Here is a 21,785-nt window from a genome sequence, read left to right as displayed (position 1 = left end):
GGAAAGCGCATTTACTTCCGGGACGAGGGGCACACGCGTGGTGTCCGCCGTGGAGCGTCGCGCACCCCGAACACTTGCCGAGCGGTTTAGTTTCCACGGCTGAACGCGGACGACAGGAGACAGCACCATGGGGCCAGTAAGTGACAGAATAATAATAATAATAATAATAATATATTCACAACATAAACATAATGTCGGAATGTTATAATAAGAGCGAAAACGCGTCTTTATTTCATCCTCAAGTTGTCTTTCGTCGTTCTCTCGTTCCATCGGGGGATTGAATGCGTTGGAAGACATTATTACAAAAAACAAACAAACCAAAAGAATAAAATGTTTAAGCTATTGGGTTCAGTTGAAGACTCCTCGTTTCATAACATCAGAAGTGTGACGGATGCAGAAGTACTGGACTAATTTAGGCAAAAATGACCATTAAATATTAAATACAATGTGTACCAGGATCACGTTTGCCCCGTCTCAATTATTTATTTACTAAAATGCGCGTCTTCCTCACTTGTCATTTTGAGTGTTTCCTCTGCTCTGTGTACAGTTCATGGCAGTGTTTCTTAAAAAAACAAAAACCTCGGGTCATTCAGCCATTCAGTCAGCGTTGGTGAAACAACGCTGACTGAATGGCTTATGTTGATAAAAATCAATTGACTAACTACTTAAATATCGATATCGTGACAGTGGTCATAATAGAATAAGGTTCGGTGATATGGCCACGGCCTTGTCTGCGTCACGCTGTTCTACCCCATTGAATTTACCCGCCTTTACTCTTTTCCAGCCCAGGTCAAAGAAGAGGAAGCCCAGTTTCCGGCGGCTGCTGAAGACGAGCAGCGTGAAACTGGACAACAAGATGAAGAACCGGCGGTCCAAACAGGAAAACACCGACAAGAAACACCGCAAGGAGCAGAAGAAGCTGCGGCAGGCGCTGAAGGACGCCTCCATACGCACCCCCCAGCCCCTGGAGAGATACAAGAAGAGGCCGGGTGGGTGAAGTATAAAACAATTTAATACAATTATTAAAGAAATAACCATGAGTAGGGTGCCACGGTGAGGAATTTTTCCCAGCGGTTAATAAACTAATGACACGGGTAACACTGGCCATTTTACAAGATATTCGTCATTGACGCTCAATATCTGTAGAGTGCAGCACTTATTTGACCTTGAACTCAGGTGTAGGCGTGCGTGCGGGATGGCTGTTGTGGAGAAATATGTCCGTCCTGGTGCCTCGTACTGCCGGTCGAGCGTGGTTAGGAGGACTCTGAACGATCACTTTTTCAACGGTGTTGAAAGACACCATTTCTTTGCCGATATATTTGGTCATTGCATCAATGCAAAGTTGCATCTCACACTGTCACTCATATTTAATGCATCGAGCAAACACACCACTTATGGGTGGCTGTGTGTCTAGCCTTGCTGCCCCCGTTTTGGCAGCCTCACTCTTGTGGTCCATCCGTGTGTGCGTGCGAGCGTGTGTGTGTGGAATAAAGGTATTGACATATACCCCTTTCCCACTGCACCAAAAAAAATGTCATCACCAACACTAACATCCGGCCTTTGTCATCAGTGGGAAAGGTAAAAGCCGGTTTCAGTTTGGGTCAAATGACCCTGCAATAGACACGGGTTTCTACCTCTAATCGGCTCTGTTGTGAACAGGACAACCGGGTCAACCTGCTCATTTTGACCCCTTTACCGGCGTGATGCACGTTGAAATTCCGGACGCTTGCGCATAAATAGACAGGAATATCCGTGTATCGTTCGATAATTTCAAATCCCATTTTGAATCCAAAATCAGAAGTTATTGACTTTTTTCCGCGTGGGGGATGCTGAAATGTTGTGAGTGTGGGGATCGCACAGCGGGGAACCCCCACGCTCCCCGCTGGGCTTCGAGCCACTCCAGCACCGTCCCAAAGAGGTCCCCACCGCCAAAGTACCGCACTTTCTGATTCTTTTGAAGGGCGTAAAATATTTTTTCCCCAATTGTACTGTTGTAAGTTGTTTGTTTTAGTTGCTGTCTCCTCTACTGTTTTGTTCCCAATCACACTGGGACTGTGACACGCCCCTTTTCTGACATGTTCATGATGTCGATGACGCACCAGAAAAAAACGGCTATAAACCTGTCACTGGGAATCAGAATCAGAAAGGTGTCAATTGCCTATTTTTAGTGGGTTTACCCAGGTAAAAAACATATTTTGGGGGATAGTATTTGGCTCTAATCCGATATATTGCCAAATAGGCGCTTTTGCATTTTGCTTTCACACCAAATCCTCAATCATCTTCTTGTCCCGGGATGAGTGAAATCAATTCAAGACTGTGCTGTTTCGAGTTTCGAATTGAAGCATCAGTTGTCTGACTAAGTATTGATAACACGCTCATCGCTGTACGCTCGAACACCGCATAACACCGATAACTGCGGGAACCCTCCCCTGGAAACATCACATCGCTAGGCAGTAATGATGACAAACAATAGAATAAAAAAAAAAAATTTATACTTGTTACGTTCCATAAGAACGTTAAAACAAATAACCTACATCTAAAATAAAAATACACTGTTTTGGCCCGCCGATCGCAGGTACCCCATTACTGGCGCACGCATTATCTGTACTGTCGGTGAGAGAGACAGTTGACGGAGCCCCAATAGTCGAATATTCGCATTGTACAGCCAAATCCAAGTCGTCTGACAAAATTCTCAGTCGGGTACAGCCCTATTCAATTGTTTCTATTCTATTGTGTAGCATTTTCAGTACAAGGGATTTAACATCAGATCCTGTGTATTATTGTATGTTCTCTGATTTATTTGTGAGCTCCCTCTGCTGGTGTCCCGCTGAATTCTGTATTTGTTAATTTTGTTGTTTCAGTGTGTGTTAGTGTGCGCAGAATTTTTAACTCAGTAGTGACTTCAGCTGCTTTGTCGTATTGTGTTCTTTTCCCGTTCCGTCTAACTTGTTTGTGTTGTGATGGTTTGATGACAGAGGAGGAGGAGCAGGAGCAGGAGGATGAAGAGGAGTTTTTGGAAAACCTGCCAACCGACATGTTGGAGGAAGACGACCTGGAGCAGATCAGGGCCATGGCCCAAAAAGCCTCTTTTGTCACCAGAGACCTGTCATCAAGGTAACACACACATTAACACATCTTAACTAAATCAGACAAGTTAGTGTAGTCGTATTAGTTAGTAGTGGTAGTATTGATTATAACTGGTCAATCAGGATAAAAACAGGAGATTAAAAAAAACAAACTCTTGCTTCTTCCTTCTGTATACATATTTGGCGAAGTGACTGAAAGCATAAAAGTCTGGTGTGGTATTGCCTTTCAGCGGCCCGGTGCACAGCAAGAAGAGGAAGTCTGAGCAGAGCGCCGAGAGCTACGAGAAGGTTCCCAGGAAGATGCTGAAGCAGCAGCAGGAGAAGGAGGTGATCCACCTGCTGCCCATCAAAGACAAGAAGAGGATCATCCCTCGCAGCATGGAAAAGCCAGGTGAGGAACCTGGAAATACCAGGCCCAGATCACAGGCTGTCTAATGTTTAAAAAACAAAAAACAAAAACTGACTGGTGTTCTGGGTCATTTGTCGGTTGTATTGTCCCAATAGACAACGACTAATGTACTCTGACGATAGATACAAGAAAATCAAAATTTTAGGTGGAAGCCGAATATCAGATACGGCATGTTTTGTGTCAACTGAATACGATTTTCTTTTGATGTGGTTGATTCTGGTCAATCTACATTGCTAAGAAATCGTAATACAGTTTCTATGGTGATTAAAACGATGTTACCTAAGCTCTGCTGCTGGATTGTTGGGCCGGGTATATCACATAGTGCTGGGCGATATGGCCAAAGATTTTATGATGATAAAATATTTCAAACTGTTCGATAATGATATTTATCACTTTAAGTGTGTGTGTGTGTGTGTGTGTGTGTGTGTGTGTGTGTGTGTGTGTGTGTGTGTGTGTGTGTGTGTGTGTGTGTGTGTGTGTGTGTGTGTGTGTGTGTGTGTGTGTGTGTAAAAGCCATTTTTTTTTTTTTTAAGGTTCAAATGCAGGACATTAAGGATAACATATTTTGCTCACTTTGGACACTGCCGCTCTGTCTTCCCTGCCGGTGTGTTTTTACAAATGCAACCTACCCACGAGGGGCGGGGCTTCTTTCAAATGTAATTGCCTAGAGGTGAAAGTTCAGCTTTAGATCATCCAAATCGGTTGGCTTTCCATTGCCACATGCCTACTGGTCTATAAATGAACAAATCGGCGGAAGACATCATCAAGCTCATTTTATTTTGACAGCAAGGAAAAATGTTGTGATAACTATCGTTGTCCTTTTTTTGCCCAGCACGAACATCACCCAACATGATAATGGAGAATCGAACTGTAAATCCACCCTACATTGCAGTGATGAAACGATGTGTTATCAAGTTCAAGAGACTATTAGTCACATACATATACATACGGTCATACATATATGCAGTCAAATGTCATGACACCCGGTGATTACACACTATAAGCTCTAAAAATACTAAAATGTGCGTAACCGACACGAGGTGCTCGCGCAGGCGGCCGCAAGGGGAGGCGACACAATCGTAATTCTGGCTTCTATAATTATATAATATAATTAATTGTCTATGTGGTATTAAATATACATTTAAATCCTCCCAAATTTGACTTACCTTAACACATCCTCCAGCACTTACCTCACAGAGTAGAAGTCCTGGCTATTAAAATATCAACGGCAAAGTTGTCCTGTTATTAGTCCTCCCTTGTACCCACTGACTGACACGGTCTTTTCTGCTGGCGGTTCGTTATCTCAATATTGATTCATCCAGTGAGTGTTAACGGGGAGAATTACAAGGGAGGATGTTAACTTTAGTTGTGGGGGAAAAAACCTCCCAGAAAGTAACCTTGTTCTGCACCGGTGTCCCTTTAACCTCCCAAATGACCGATCTGATAGTGTTTGACTGATGATTGGTGTGAACGTTTCTACCGTTGTTTCCAGTTACCCTTAAGGAGGAAGAGGAGACCGAGGAGGAGGACGACGCCGAGATGGAGCAGTCAGAAAACGGTAAAAAAAAAATAGCTTTAATTAATTTCAATCTTTATTGTCCCGCGATCGAAATTTGATGTTCTGTGGGTGTTAAAAAACATTCAACAAATAAATGCAATAAATCGGAGATCACACTGCTGAACAACAGCTGATCACTGATAGATAAGAACATGGAGGCAAGTCAATTAATCCCTTGAAGAGACTCGATTATCAATAAGAGCCTCTTAAGGATCTAAATCATGGACTTTAATGGCTAACTTTAGACTTTAGCGTCCTAAAAGGGAAATTCTATTCTACGGCACTGTGCTCATCAGACAACAGTACAAACAACAGCACACAGTAACAATCAATGACAGACACCAGTGCACACTTGTCTGTTCGGCGAGGCCTATTGTTGAGGTAAAGATGGTTGTCCTCCCACAACGGTAAAGTGTGCAACTGTGTTGTGATAGTCTAGAGCAGAGTGGTTGTCTGTGAGCAGGGCGGGAATGGCTTTGTGGTCTGAGTATTTGAGGTATGCAGTGGTGGATGACGGGTTGGTGCAATCACTGGTGTAAAGTGTCTACAGGAATGGCTCGGCACACAACCCTGCGGCACTCCGGTGTAAGTGGTGCACAGCTTGCAGTCTGTCACAAAGAAAACTGTGCATGGGATGGGTGAGACGGCGGGGGTGTTGAGATGGTGTAGCGTCTGGATCATCAGATGCCTTTGTACGGTATTAAAAGCAGAGCTGAAGTCCACAAAGAGGATCCTGACAAAGGTGCCTGGGGAATTCAGGTGCAGCAGGCGGGACACAGCGTCCTCCGTAATTGGAGGGGCTCCAGTTGTGGGACGACAGCTGGCAGAAGGATGTTTAGCAGCAGCTTCTCCAGGCACTTCATTATTATGGACGTGAGGGCGGTAGTGGTTGAATTCTGTGAGCCAGGCTTTTACCTGGGCAGTGGGCGGTAGTGGTTGAATTCTGTGAGACAGGCCTCAGAATTTTCTCTGCATTTGTCGCGAAATTACAAAGTTAAACTTTTCAAAATGTTTTTTATTACACGCGCATTGCTATTGAGAACTCATGGTGGGAAATATTGCGGGAGATGGGGTTGGACACAACACAATACGAATTATAGCACATCTGTCGGGACCGGCCTTATATCATTTTGACATATTGATGTCATGTTTTATATATACTGAATATAGTTGTGTTTTTATGGCTGCATTATGAAGGTACAGCCTTTGGGAAAAACTAAAATGTCTGGTGTGTCATCCTCCAGAAGAGGAGGAAGAGAGCGCTGTCCTGCTGACAGAGGAGGAACAGGAGGCTCTCCGGGCTCAGAGAGTGACTGAGAGGAAGTTCCGCATCGCTGGCCTGGGGTCAGACATCATCGCAGACCCCATCAGCAACGTAATGATCAGATCGCACACATGATATTTAATGATTAAATGGTATCGATTTAGAGGAAAATTGTTCGGATTGAAGCACGAAAACAAATTTCTCTTTCAGTCAAGCAAATAAAATAATGTAGAATAGGCTGGTGAAGTTCACAAGCCCCTTTGGCTGATGTTTGGTACTGAAACGAATCGGTCAAACAAGAGACCTCAGTCCCAAATGTGCAGCTAAACGATGACATTTATAGTATTTTTTTAATGCTTTGTCTTTACTTTTACACATAGTAATTCAATAATCTGTTCTTTAAATGATTTCATTTTAACAGACCTGCCAACCTGCATGCATTTTGTGTACCAACTACGCAGGTATGAAATGCCAGCTGAAACGACGCAAAAAAAAATAAAATTATATTATTGTACTTCTATGACGGCAATCAATACAAAACAATACTACACAGAAAAAAAGCAACTAAATGAGACATTACAGGGAGAAAGAAAGACAGGGAAAAAAAAAAACCCATGCTGCTTGTCGTTTTTCTAATGAATGTATTTGTTGTTTGACAGATCAAGAAGCTGAAGGAGCTGCGTTCCATGCTGATGGAGACGGACCCCTTTGTGGCCGTGACGGTGCGAAAGCTGGTCATGGTGTCGCTGCTGGAGATCTTCAAGGACATCGTCCCGGCGTACAGGATCCGACCTCTCACCGATGCCGAGAAGGAGACCAAGGTATCCGTGGCAACGGACACGACAACAAAAACTCAACTCAATTATTGATTCCGGGGGGGAGACACAAACTAAACCACTGAACCTGTGTGTTGTGACGGTCAGGTGAAGAAAGACACTCAGCAGCTGAGGGACTTCGAGGCGGGGCTGGTCAGTCAGTACAAGTTCTACCTGGAACACCTGGAGCAAACCATCAAAGGTGGGAGAACGGATACTCACACACTCAACCCTAACTCCACCATTTAACTGTTTCCTCTCGTTTCTTGTTTTAAGCACCACTATGCTCGCAGTGAAACGAAACTTGTCGGTCAACTGTGTTTCTGTCTGCAATTGCTCAGAAAACCTCAAAGTAAAATAGTTTGTTTTGCGGTTCGTGTCCTGGCTGTCTTGTTGGTTTGACTATATTGACAGTGTGTATGCAGTCTGCTGTACTTGATCTCTCCTCCTTCCTCCCTGCACTTCAAACAACCTGTGTTGGCTTAGCAAAGCACGGGGACAAAGCAACCCTTTAATCTACGTGTTGCTAAGTGCAGTGCCACAGACTTTGTTATTTCCGCCATGTTTTTGGTGTGCGTGAGCAACGTGGCGAGCTGCGTGTCTTGCGTATGGAGATGAACACGCGGCCTCCCTCTGTCCAGATTGGAAGCAGCAGAAGGAGAAACGCAGCCAGGCGGTGGGGTTGCAGTCGAACCGCAGCCTGGCAGACGTGGCTGTCCGCTGTGTCTGCGAGCTGCTGGTGGCCCTGCCTCATTTCAACTTCCACAACAACATCATCATCATGCTGGTGCCGCTGATGAACGACAAGGCCAGAAAGGTGAGCCATCTAATTCCGGTTCTGGCCACTTTCGCATGTTGTCCTAAATCCAGTACATAACCATGACCCTATAAAGTGGCAGCAATAGTTCTAAGCCTTTTGCATTAATTTCCTTAAAGATCTACCAAGATTCAAGAGGTTTATTTGTCACATACATACGTTCATACATATTTGCAGTGAAATGTCTTTGCAACGCACCCGGAGATTATGCACAATAGTTGCTAAACCGAACATAAAAGCTAACCTAATTCCTACCTAGCAACTAACTGAAAATCTCCATACTCACTTTATTAACATGCACTTTACTGCACATATCTGTTTTCCCTTCTATTTTGTAACCCTCACATACATATCTCCATTTATCCTTCATTTGCACACGCTGGTTGAGGTGTTTTATGTTGCCGCTGCACAAGTAACAAAGCAGTTGTACCTGGCGGAACGACTCATTGGATTGATTATTACATTGTTGTCTTGTTCTAAAATGTGTGTGTGTGTGTGTATATCTATCTATATATATATTAAAAAAAATAAAATATACGCATGTTTTGTCCAGGTCTCTGACATGTGCTGTGAGGCCATGCAGAATCTGTTCAAGCAGGACAAGCTGGGCAACGCCTCCCTGGGGGCTGTCAGGGTCATCTCTGGACTTGTCAAGAAGCTTAACTACAACATCAGGCCTGAGGTAAGAAGACAAAAGCACCACAACACAGTGGACTGGGACAAAGACAAGTTACCGGGTGGTGCTTAGAAATAAATGCAACAAGACAACTATCTCGTTATTTTTTTTTCCCCCAAGGCACACGTACATTAGCGATGGAGACACAAATCTCTGCCCGAACAATGAGGTGAACTCTGTCCGTCTCCAGGTGCTGAGGACCGTGATGAGTCTGAGGATCAAGGAAGTTGATCTGAAGAGAGACACAGAGGATACGGCACCAAAGAAGAAGTTCATGAACTACAAGGAGAAGAGGAAGAACCTGTCTAGGATGCAGAGGAAGGTGTGTCATCATGAAACAAGTCATACATGGTCATCCTAGCATGAGCGCGCCGTTTAGGACTGACTGTGTGTGTGTGTGTGTGTGACCCCAGTGGAAGAAGGCGGAGGAGAAGTTGGAGAAGGAGATGCTGGAGGCCGAAGCATCGGAGAGCAAAGAAACAAAAATAAAACTGGTGAGCAGAGTTGAACCCATTTAAAAAAAAAAAAAAAAAAAAAAAGTGTTAGCCATAAAAGCAGTTTGGCCCTGCAGTCTTGCCGTACTTGACCGGCTCTCCTCCTCCTCCTCCAGCACACGGAGACTTTGAACATGGTCTTCCTCATGTACTTCAGGATCCTAAAGAAATCCCACAAGTCTGTCCTGCTTCCTGCCGTTCTGGAGGGACTGGCCAAGTAAGACTGCACAGCACGCTGCCAACCAGGAAGAGTGTTTAGGAAATGAACTAAATACTGTTGATGTGTAGCAGCGGTATTAAACATAAAAGATTTGTCTTTCATCCACACTTCTAAAGACGGAGTTTCTCTCTTTAAGGTTCGCTCATCTAATCAACTTGGAGTTCTTTGACGATCTGCTCAATGTTTTACAGAATCTCATCCAATCTGGGGTGAGTACAGAACATGAGTACTGCTGTCTTCACTTACTAGTGGTTCAATGGTTTGAGATAGAAGTGTCCGTATGGGGTTTTATTTATTTTTACCTTTATTTAACCACAAAGTCCCATGAGATCAAAAGTCTCTTTCACGGGGGAGACCTGGCCAAGATAGCAGCCATACAAAATGAACTATATAAAACCGAACAGCTATTCAAGCACAATGGCCTCTCAAGAAAAACAGACATTGCTCCCTCACTGCATTCTTAAAATCATTAATAGATGTGTTTGTCTCCATAGGATCTGACCAATCGGGAAAGCCTTCACTGCATACAAACGGCTTTCAACATCCTTTCTGGCCAAGGTGAGGTTTTGTTTTCTACACCACTGACTAGATTTAATAAATGAACCTTTGCGATAGCACACATAGGTCATTTCTTCTGTATATAATTATTGGTGCCGATTTCTCTTTTTCGCAAAGGTGACGTGCTCAACATTGACCCCCTGAAATTCTACAGTCACCTGTACAAGACCCTGACGATACTCCATGCAGGTGATTGACGGTTTCTCGGTGGGTTGGCCACCTGCCGGAATGGCTGCGTGAGTAGCCACTCACCGGTGTTTACGTTCCGCGTCTCCTAGGGGCGCCGAATGAGGACATCAGCATCGTGCTGCGGTGCCTGGACGTGATGCTGACCAAGCGCAGGAAGCAGGTGAACCTGCAGAGGGCCATGGCCTTCGTCAAGAGGCTGAGCACGCTCAGTCTGCACGTGCTGCCCAACGCCAGCATAGGAATCATGGCGGCCAACAGGGCCATCCTCCACGTGAGTTCCTCACCTCTCTGTCCAATCTGTAGGCAACTTATGCAGCATGTTATTGACAGTTGTACAAATATACAATGAGAGTTGATTGGCTCTGGTGTCTGCGTCTCTCTCAGGCCTTTCCCAAGTGTGATAACCTCCTGGACAACGAGGCCCAGGGTAGCGGGGTTTACCTGCCCGAGCTAGACGAACCCGAGTACTGCAACCCTCAGAGCACCAGCCTGTGGGAGCTCCCCACTCTACAAGTACGCACACACACCTTTAAGCCACAACAGAAATACAACTGGGAGAAGTACGACTGACTTGTTTTGTTTCTCTGCGCTCTCCAGAGGCACTACCAGCCTGTAGTGCGGAGGTTTGCTGCTCATCTGAGCCACGGAGCTCCTAGCGAGGGGCTGGGGGTGCTGGGCATGGATCTGAGCAGGAGGTACGGCTGTGAAATGAACAAATACCTGTTTAGCACAACCTGAGAAACTCCACTCTGCTTAAACGCAGTCTTTTCACATGTTTGGAATATTTGCGACAATTGCTGGTCTCTTACATTGGCCACTATTTTTTTTTTTTTAAGGCTTAAACGTTTGCCCTATTGGTCTGCGTTGAAGCACAGGGAGAAGCTGCAGCAGAGTGATAAGTTCCTCAGTAGTCAAGGCTTCAGCAAGGCCGTGCTATGGACAGTTATAAAGGATGGGAAACATTTTTAAAATTTAAAAATAAGCTCTTTAACACTATCAGTGTAATGTGGATACTTGTGACAGACTGTGAATATTTTAACTAGCGTGTCTGTATTGCTTGTAATATAAGAGATGGCACTTACCTGAAACAGTTGATTAAATTGGACGGATTATCTTCGTCTGACATGTGCACCCTAAAAAACAGAAGTTTAGAACGTATCAAACAGATCCACACTACTGCTAACTTCCTCGATGTATTTGTTTGAATCTGCCCCTCTCTTCCAGGGGTCCGGTGGAGCTGTTTGAAGACTACAGTGTTAAAGACATGACCTTTAACCCCCCAGTGGCTGCACCAGCGACCAAGAAAAGGGTAACACGCTCAGTTTGTTTTGATTCTTGCACTAGACTCTAAAAGTGGCGGCCGTTTACTTTTGAGGAGCACTTGAGTAATGGAGTCTTATCTATTTATGTGTTTCCCTCAGGATTACTTCACAATAGGAGCAGCTCTGTTGGACCAGGAGCTGAAGGAGCAGGTGGACAGAGTTCTCTCATGTGTTGAGGAGGGTGACGATGCGTCACTCGACTTCTCTCAGGCCCTCAAACAGTCCCCCACATGACAGGAACGCACACACGTGCATGTACATACACACCTCTACTGTGGAATAACCAGAGACTTCCCAGATCAAGCCTGATGTACAGTCAAGCCTGGATTCACCAACGTGCAACTGAACATGAGCTCAACATCTTCAGACAGATACCAGCATTCCCTGTTTTTGTAGCTAAAGTGAATACAGACTGAATTACTTAACTGTCAGTGCAACATTTTTGGCTCAAAGTGATGGACTCACACTTTGTTACAGTAAAGAGCTTGGATGTCTTTACCACTGTGTTATATGTCTAATATATATATATATATAATGTTTCTACCAAAACCAAATAATGATGGGGAAGCTAGGTTAAAGACAATAGCGCTGTCAAATTTCGTTTTAGCTGGTTACTATTATGTACACACATTTAACGTTACCCCGAATAATGGGTGTGAAACAGACCCGAAAATGATCCCGGAACAAAGCAGGTGGTCTTTCAGAGCGGTGGCATCTTCAGCACCCTGAGGTTGGTGTTGTCTGGTCCCCTTCACCTGAATATGAAAAATGTGGCAAGAGTTGACTTTAAGGTCATTTTGTCATCAGATAAAGTAGAATTTTCCATTATCTGAAATTGGAGCTGATGTAAAAATGGTCAAGAGGCTGTGTAAAGTGTACGGATTAGTAAACGGAACAAAATTCAATTCTGTGCTGGTATGGTTCTTTGATCGGCTGTGAGAAATATATATTATGCATATTAAATCAAGCCAGCAGAGGGCAGTATTTTAGTGTTTTAACAAACGTGCTGTTCAGGTCAGTCTTGTCCACTTGGACAAACTACTCTTGCAGCTTGAACAGTTCAAAAAGCTTATCACAGACATTTTGATGAGTGGAAAATGTAAAAACTCAATATTTTCAACCATTACATTAAAACACTGCACTCAGCAATCTGTAATTCAAATTAATGATAAGTGCGGATGGCGCTCTGATTGGACAGGGATGGTCAATAGAAAAACCTATTGCAATCTTAGGTTGTTAACAGACCATGTGAAGATATTTGACATTTTACTATAAACATTAAAACAAATCCAGATGTTTATGGTGGGTTGTGTTTTCCAGCGGGATTCTGGCTTTGCATTAAGTGGCTTTTTGTGAATTTAGTGACAAGAGTTTAACTGCATAATGCATCAAATCTGAAATACAACCTATAGTCTTAAAGTATACGATAAACATCATTCTGCATTTCTTTTCTTTTTGTTCTTAACCTGTGCTGTCAGCATGCTGGGCATAGTTAGTCTGCAAGTGAAGTTCACCTTCTCAACCTGCAACACACCTCTTCATTAATGATTAAATCATCAAGAACTGCTGCAATAACTGTCCTGTGGATGACCTGTAGGATGACAAGAGCACAGTGTTTTGTTGTACAGAACCACCACCAACCCCCCTCTTTGGTGAACTATTTTCCCATGTTTGGGTCTATAAACAACTAATCACTACTCCAAGAGGGGGAGAATCACCACGGGTGAGACAAAAACATAGAACCAAACATCATGGACAAACAAACATGTACACGGAAGAACAAACACCAGAGACATGTATCGAAAAACTAGAGTTAATTAAGTCCAGGAAAAATAGAACAGCACGTGGCCTCTTGCTGTCATAGTTATGGCAGTAAATGAGGAAAAAAAGGAGAGGGATGTAACCAGGAGGGTGCTGGTGGTGTGTGTGGTGTCCACCGGTGAGTGTACAGGACTCGTCCCAATTGGTTCTGGTGTATCGCCTCCAAGCAGCAGAAAGGGCACCGAAGCCGCACAGACCCTTCCAATGCCGCAGGAAAGCTGCGAGTACCCAGCTTTGCCACCACAGAAGACCCCCCCGGGTCCCCAGAGAAGCTGGAAGCCCGCAGAGCAACCCCCACACCTGGCCCAAGGAGCACAACCCAGTCCCAGGGAGCACGAGCAGACTCTGCACCCCTGAGGTGCACACATACAACCAACCCCCATGTGCAGGAATTAAATGGAGGCGCAGAACCTGGGCCACGGGCACCAGGCATGGACCGCAGGTCCGGAGCAAGGCAGTGTGCTGACAGAGCGACTCCCTGCCTGAACCGCCCGCCAGCGGGACGCCCATGCCCACCCATGGAAAAGCGAGGCACACCCCATGTGGCCGCAAGCGGCCATCATGCTGCATTTCAACCTGAATAAAATAGCAAAACCGTCCAAAATCTCATGCTGGAGTTTGGCGTTTGAATAATATGTACGTCTTATAACCATTGGATTGTACCTATGCATGTCGGATAATTAAAGGATGGGTTCGCCATCTTTCAACCCAGGTTCTCATCATTTTTAACTTTTCCTCTCACAACCTCGCTGAACACCTAAGAACTGAAAAAACCTACTGATGCCCCATTGGACTATGCAGCTGAATGTGGCAAACTTCAATAAAATAAACCTTGAATCTCCTTTTCGAAAAAAAAAAAAAAGATAGAGCCAGTGTTTGGTTTGTCCCTTCTGGGCTGCTGTAGAAACATGACAGTGCAACATGGCGGCCTCCCAGGAAGCGGACCCGCTCCCTACGAAGATAAAAACAGCTCTTTCTACGGTAGCACCAACTAGGGGTGTGCGATATGACGATTTTAGATCGTGAGCGATTAAAATGCCTCCACAATCTGCTCTTACAGAGAGATGGTCAGTATCGCGCCACAGTGCACAATCAGTTGCAATTCTTGGATTCATACACTTGTCTGGATAAACCCGGAACGCGGAAGCGGAGCAGAGAAAAAACGCGGCGGTAGTGATGTGTGTCAGTCGCGAACGAGTCTGCTTTGGCGGCTCCCGTTTGTGAGCCCAATTCTTTTTTCTGTAAATAAACAGGATGATCCTATGACGTATTTGTTAAATACGTTCCAGAAAGCTCCCACTTTGGTAATAACATTAGGAGCCGGATTAAGCATGTTAAGCATGCGCCGACTCGAGCTGCCAGCTCGGCCCTTTAAAAACCATGAAAAAGAATCGTGATGTTTTAGCCACATCGCCCACACAATGATTCCTATTTTCATGGGATTATACGTGAATTAAAACATACTTGTGAATATTACAGTATGTTCCATTTCTGCCAAGTCCTTTCCGTAAACTCTACACACTGCACCTTTCAGCACCGGTTGCTCTGGCAACGCTTGTTCTGGTGCAAACTGTAACAAGGCGCGGTCTCCTTCCTGATCCAGGTTGCTGGTTGGACCGGCTGAAGACAGTGAAATAAGATTCCCCCCCCCCCCCGTGAGATAGATGACGGCCAGCTGGCCTGTGTCATAATCCCTGTGTGGTGTCACCGATCATCTACGCGTTATCACCAGGGGACAGGACGTGGTTTATTCGAGAAGAAATTCCATATTCATCTAGCAGCAGAAGGTTTCCTGTCCCGTGAAAATTGCCAACGCCGACTACCACGGCCATGACTCTGTTCCCCCTGAACCTGCACCTTACAAAGCTGAATATTCATGCAGTAGTCTGACTAAACAAGTTGGACATTTATAAATAGTCGGCTATTTGAGGGACTGCGGGGGGAGATTGAGAAAAACACAAGCCGACACACACAGAAACCAATAATCACGCACGCTGCAGACTGCCAACATAGCGTTTGCAATAACATCAAAAAGCGTCCGACGTCATGTCTATGTCACTGGGCTCCTTGGAAAACACGCCTCCAGCCACAGGAGTCTTCACAAGTTAAAAAAAAAAATAAATAAAATCATTTATGAGTAAAATGTGCCAAGGTATGTGCAGCCCGAAGGGTTTGGGCGCACACAGACACACACACACACACACACACAGTATTAACTGACACCTTACACAAACAAAAAAGTCCCTTGCCCATCTCCCCGTCCCATCTGTCTGATTTGTTATTTTCACTCCGTCTCTAATTGCCATCCCACTCGTCTGTGATGTTTTTCCCCGTCATTGTTCCAACTTTTCCCGGCGTTCCCTCGGTATCAGGGACAGCTGAGGTTTCTCTTCAAGCCGACCGAACTGAATTATCATGTAAAAATAGCGGCCAACAAAACGCCACCGTATGGGGCAACAGTGTTTTCCTGACGAGCGAAACGGTCACAGCCGGTTTGTGCCCGGCGACAAAAGCGGGCCCCGCGGCCAAGTTGAAGGCCCCGCCCCAAACCCCACTATGTACTTGGAACCGTGAGATTTGATTAACAAAGTAAGACAACAGAGGTTGCGCAGCTTCCGAGAACATTTGCAAAATGGAAATCACGATCCTGTCTTGTTTTGGGGGGGGGGGGGTGCAGCACGTGGCTTTTATTTATTTATTTATTTTTAATTTTTTAAATTGTTAAATGTTGTTTTCAATTAAATAAGCGTGTTGCTATTTGTTTCCTTTGGAGAAACGGTGAAACGCAGCGGATCGCTTTTCTGCCGGTCCCCCGTGCTGCCCCGACGCGTCGTGGCCCTGAACAACCTGCATAGATTGTTTATGTGAGACACACACACACACACACACACACTTCGGTTTTCCCTGGTGCTAAATACGTCACATGAAGCGTTGCGGAGAATGAATGGGTGTATTACAGGCAGCGTTTTAGATTGTGTATATCCTCATTCCATGCTCAAGCTTTTTCAAAGAGAAAAAGACAGGGAAAAAAACACGGTAAAACGGAATATAATGGTAATATAAATACCTGGAGATCATTTGAAGCCCAGGAAAGAAAAAAAACGGCCAAATATAACATCAAATATGTGCGCCGACTATTAAAGCAACTATTACCTGACCCTTTCGATTGAACGCGCCCCAGCGCGCCAGACACACCGGAACCGCAAAAACCGCCACTTACAACCACGGAGCGCTTCACGGCGGGTGACATTCAAAGTCGGGTGATCAGAGGCGGAATCGCAGCCCCTCGCGCCGGAGGTCACCGCCCGCTCTGTCCGACCGCTTATCTCTCCGGTTTTTTTTTTTTAAACCTGCGGCGTGAACGGGCGAGCGGAGGGGCCCAGAGATAAGGGAGGGAGGCAGGTAAATAAGGACGAGCCCACGGAGAGACACACGTTGACGCCTCCTCCACATCAAAGCGGAGGCCGTGCCGCCGGGACGGCGTGAAGGAAGGTGAGATTGACTTTATCCGAAGCCGTCCCCGAGGCGTTGGTCTGGGCCCGGCGGGCCTTTGTCTGGGGCTAATGGGACATTATGGGTCTGGCGGTAGGGGGGCTTTCTGGTATCAAAGGGAATACCTGGACTCCTGCTAGCCCCGCTTAAAAGGCTCATTAAACACTTAAGAGCTAAAGAAAATAAGCACAACGATCAACCTCCCGCCCAGGTTAAAAAAAAAAAAAAAAAGGGGCAACTACAGCAACTACAGGCAGGTGTCTCACGGGGAGGGAGCCCAGCTGAGCAAACCCACGGCTCTCAAAACGCTCCTTTGTTTGAGGGTTAGGCCCCCAGAGAAGTTAGACGCACGCAGCCAAATATCCAACGGAAGGTGCTTTTTTTTTTTTTTTTTATTGTTTTCACATAATCGCTGATCCTCTCCGGGTTTCAGATCAATCCAATTGAAATACCTTGAGGCCTTTTTCTTTTTACGGAGACGTTTAAGACAGATTTAAGAAAGCGTCTCAATCAATTAAACAATGCTTGTAAGTATAAAAGGTAAAGTGCTTTATATTTTGCACATTGCTTTGGGTTTCAGAACAGGAATGTCGAGTGGAAGGCAGAATAAGTCATTTTGACCAAAAAAGAAATATAGGGATGAATAAAGTCCAACAAAGTGTGAAATGTTGAAATGGAGGCGCTGATGTTTGTCAAACTGAATTTGAGATTGAGGAAAAAAAAAAAAAAAAAAAAAAAAAAAAAAATCTGAGATTTTAGGACTTTTTAAAAAGGACCTGCAGACACCAAGTCTCTATCTCTCTCTCTCAAGCCGTCGAATGTATTTAGGTTGTCTCTCGTTCCTTGTGTGTTTGATGTTTGGTAACGTACACCATGCCCCTTTATACCAAGAGCGCGCACACACACACACACACTGACCAGCTCTGTCTCAGTGTCTCTCTGCCCAGACACACTGGTGCAGTGAGCTGCAGGGCAATTTAACTTTTCACTGGCGGGGCCACCCCGAAAAGACATCACACATTGGATCAGACTTTTTTTTCCGCAATCCAGAGAGAGAGAGAGAGCGCGCACACACACACACACACACACACACACACACACACACACACTTCAAATAACATGGAACCAACCTGATATTCTCAGGACAACATGCAGACTGGACCGATCTGATCCTCTCTGACCGCCTCAACCCAAACCGAGGCCACGGGAGCGCGCTCACAACACCCCAGAAGACCAGAGATCGCTGGTCTGGGACGGGAGAACCGCGGCGGGGGGGTCCTTCCGCGTGCACGACACGTTGCGTTCACATGGAAAAAAAAAAAAAAAAGGTTTCTTTGGCGGCTCGGCGATCCCGTTTCCTCTCTTTTTCCCCGTTTCCTCCCGTCCTCCCGGCGACGTTCTGCTTCACGCTCTTTTTTCGCTATTTTTTCCTTTTCATCTTTTCGCCGGGCGAGTGTTTTTCCCTCGCCCGCCCCCGTCTCTCCTTTCTTCCTCTCCTCCTTTCGGTTTTGTCCTCCTCCACTCTTCCGCCGCCATTGTTGTGTTTACATTCTACCTGTCGGTTGATGGACGGTCGCCATGGCGATCCGGCCATCAGTCACACCTCGCCGACTACAGAGGGGGAAGATCGGTTTCGTTTTTTCCGGCCGATCTGTCTTTGTAAGCCCTCGGCCTGTGTAAATAAGGACTTAAGAGCCGCCACCCGAGCCCGTGTTCTTCCGTTGTTATTTGAGGCATCGATTCGGCGAGTGATCAACGGTCCCTGAAGTCAGAAATCACACGACATGTTCTAAGATCCTTTTACCATTTGTGTCGAAGTGACGAGTGATGTCAGACGTCATAATTATAAACGATGCAGTCATCAAGACATGTATCCTGGTTGTAACTAACACTGTCAAACGATGTCGTCAAGCTACATTCCCATCGGTTTGAGAGGATATTATAATTAGTTCACAATATGGGCCCTTCAACATGTTTTCAGTGGTTCCCAGAAAAACTATGAAGAATGAAGAAGAACGAAGAATCTTTAATCGTCACACAGCACACCACACTACAACACACGCACGCACACACACACACACACACACACACACACACACACACACACACACACACACACACACACACACACACACACACACACACACACACACACACACACACACACACACACACACGCGCGCGCGCGCGCTTTGGGTGGTGGCCGGTGAAATGAGGCCTCTGCATTTAACCCATTCTGGGCTTTGTCCTTCCTTCCGGGGCCACAGCCAGGAGCCGTGGGCAGCATTCGTGGACGCGCCCGGGGACCCGGTGATGAGTGTCCATCGCTGGTCAGACGATGATGTGTGCATGTTTTTTTTGGTGGGGGTCCGGACTGACGTTAGGTGGAGGAAACCCCATGTGAGCACGGGGAGAACATGCAAAGTCCACACAGAAAGGCTCCTATTTGGGAGATAACCCACCGGAGCACGGTGCCAACAGCGCCCCAGGCGGGAATCGAAACCCATTTAATAGTTTAATGTCACCATTGTGTCATTGACAAGATGTTAGAGCCAATAAAACGTCAATTTTGATCATAGCCCCATCGCTATTACCAGGTGTGGAATTTCAGACTCTAAAAGCGATGAACAAATGGTATTGAACGGGGGGTCGAGGCCCGAATGCGGAGCAAACTGAGGGTCCTGGACGGATGGCTGCGAAGCTACAACTCGGGTCCAAAACAAGATAATTTGTTGGACAAACTGGAGGAAAGCGCGGACGAAGCCTCCGTTCCAGCCTTCGCTGGATGGATTGAGGGAGCACTTTGTGTCGAAAGGATTCAAAGCAAACCTGCCATTCAAAGCACCGAGACGGTAACCAAGCAGAGAGCCCCGAAAGCCGGCCGGCAAAGCGCTGCGCCTCGGGGCAGAAAGGAGTCGCGGCGGCTTCAACCGCAGCCCACACCGTACGGCAGAGGAACGGCGTCGAAGGAATAAGTGCCGAAACGCACTCGAGTGCGCGAAGTAATTGCACAGTGGGGAAACCAGAACGGCAGAAAGACCCACGCTGCTCCTCCCGAGAGGCCCCTTCCGGGGTCACGCCGCGGCGTCATCTTCCCGCCGCTTATGATGATAAACTGTTCCACCGAGAAAAAAAAAAAGACAGAACGCCTTTTCAAACGATCGGCTGGAAAAACCATTCTCGCGCCGGGCAACGCTCAACAAGAGTTTGGCGTCCGGGCTCCGCTTCTCACCGCGCGCGCCGGCACCGATTTCAAACATGCCAGTGAAGAGCTCGTATTTAAAAAAGAAGAGGTGGAGAGCCCGCAGGTGGAGGCAGGGGGTGGGGGTGACGGGTGTGGCGCTGACGGGCAAAAGCAGACAGAGCGGCTCAGTTTCACAGCTTGAAATGCGGCGTCCAATTAAGGCGCGGCCGCGTTCGGCGGCGCTGAAGTCATCGGGCCAAAACTAGCGTGGCTCCGTTCATTAATGGCGCCGCCGTTTAAATAAACGCCAATCGGCGCAGACCCATTTCAAGCCGTGTGCTGTGAAGTCACGGCAAACACAGAGGAGCGCTCTACTTTTACTGACCACGGCGGACACAGTCGGCTTGTATTGATTTGAACATAATCAATGACGTATAATCCTCCCCAGTGTCACATGCTCCAGTGTTAATTTCCAACACAGATATGGTGTGTTGTGTTTGTATTTTCACGACATGACACCGGAGTCACCTCCTGCTCAGTAATTGAGGGGTTGCAAAAAGCTTAAAACAAGGGTAACCCGCGCGGTAGGGCTGGTCCGTATTGACAGAGTGGATGTTTTTGACCAATAACTCAATGTCGATTATTTGACACTGTCTTGGGGATGGTTGATGTGCTTTCATAAATACATGATCTAAAAATAAACATTTGAGAAACAATCATCGTAATTGTAACCAAGCAGGTAGAGGCGTCGATTAGAACAGCCCATGAAGTTCGGGAAGTTGTATTCTGGCATTTCACCGGAATTTATGGCAAAACAGCGTTAGAGACGCTGGACTCAAATCGCAGAATTCTGAACCAAAACCCGCGGCGGAGAGCCGCGTGTGTCCCGTGGAGCCGCACGGTGGAGTCACAGCGCAGGCTCCTCCAGGGGCTAATGAAAGCGTCCCGGGTGGCCTGTTTTGTCTCCGCGTTCGGCGGTGATGACAGGCGGAAAGCGACAGACGGCCGCCTCTGACAACAAGCCCAAAAAGGCTCGACCCCAGTCATTACGCAGGTGAGGAGCGTGGCTGTCTCGGCTGCGTGTGTTTGGGAGCGATCTGTGTTTTTGCACTATTATTATTACCCAAGCTTCCCTCACCTGCACTGGCATTCAGCACGTCAACACGTCAGCACGCGCACAGACACACACACACACACACGGGACTGTTTACCAAATTTGTTCAATAACGGTCAGAAGGGAATGCAAGGCATGTTGATTGTTTCCAAAATAAAAAAGGCGCCGCTGACGAGACGTCTTGTTCCAGTGAGGGCGCGGCCGTCAGATATCCGCCAGAAAACGCTTGTGGAAATGCGGCAAACGCGTAATAAATGTTTACCGTCGAACGTGCCGAGAGCTGACCCGCTGAAAAGGGAATAAACGCTTATTGTCGGTGTTGTTTCCACAGGGCTTTACACACCGGTACGCGGCCTTTGAAGTGCATGAAAAATGTGCGAGGTTTATCGATAAGACACATTTGCCTGAACAAGCGCGAACCAGTTCAGACACCAGAAGCACACACGAGGACCTGGAGGGAGACGCTGAACTGCACGCACGCTGCCAGCAGAGGTGCTGTGCAAGCTCGGGTGTTTGGGGCGGCGGGCGGGCAGGCGCGCGCGGTTCTGCTTCACGTCAAGACCAGGCACCAGGGACAGGCGGCTTGACCGAGATGCCAGAACGCACCGGACGACGCGGGCCAAGCTCAACAAACAAAAAAAAAAAAAGGCTAAATGGCCACTTGGCGACCCCAACGGCACGGCTGATTTCACACACTCAACCTGCTAACATCTGGGTGGGGCGGTCGGTGAATAGCGCTGTCTGTTCAGCCGTCATCATTTGGGGT

At 46.5% G+C, this 21,785-nt stretch overlaps 1 protein-coding gene across 1 annotated transcript; it reads left to right on the top strand.

Annotated features, from left to right (window-relative positions):
- The first annotated feature begins 42 nt into the window (after window positions 1–42).
- noc3l (NOC3-like DNA replication regulator) lies at window positions 43–12,313 on the top strand. The gene is made up of 21 exons (XM_080021484.1): window positions 43–136; window positions 785–989; window positions 2,976–3,114; window positions 3,317–3,477; window positions 4,988–5,053; window positions 6,298–6,428; window positions 6,977–7,138; window positions 7,241–7,334; window positions 7,774–7,949; window positions 8,503–8,631; window positions 8,816–8,947; window positions 9,039–9,119; window positions 9,236–9,336; window positions 9,476–9,548; window positions 9,834–9,897; window positions 10,015–10,086; window positions 10,176–10,357; window positions 10,471–10,599; window positions 10,684–10,781; window positions 11,311–11,395; window positions 11,508–12,313. Exons 1-21 carry the CDS (start codon window positions 128–130, stop codon window positions 11,640–11,642), a joined length of 2,424 nt encoding a protein of 807 aa, XP_079877610.1. The 5' UTR covers window positions 43–127; the 3' UTR covers window positions 11,643–12,313.
- The last annotated feature ends 9,472 nt before the right edge of the window (window positions 12,314–21,785 follow it).

This window comes from Zeus faber (genome assembly GCF_960531495.2).
Source record: "Zeus faber genome assembly, chromosome: 20".
Taxonomy (NCBI): domain Eukaryota; kingdom Metazoa; phylum Chordata; class Actinopteri; order Zeiformes; family Zeidae; genus Zeus; species Zeus faber.
The sequence above is the reverse complement of the archived record's forward strand: the minus strand, read 5'-3'. Positions and strand labels throughout refer to the sequence as shown.

Excerpts from the sequence above, each read along its gene's own strand:
- noc3l (XM_080021484.1), top strand. Across the intron at positions 9,120-9,235 it reads AAGAAACAAAAATAAAACTG|CACACGGAGACTTTGAACAT; the intron begins GTGAGCAGAGTT and ends CTCCTCCTCCAG. Across the intron at positions 10,600-10,683 it reads GGGAGCTCCCCACTCTACAA|AGGCACTACCAGCCTGTAGT; the intron begins GTACGCACACAC and ends TGCGCTCTCCAG.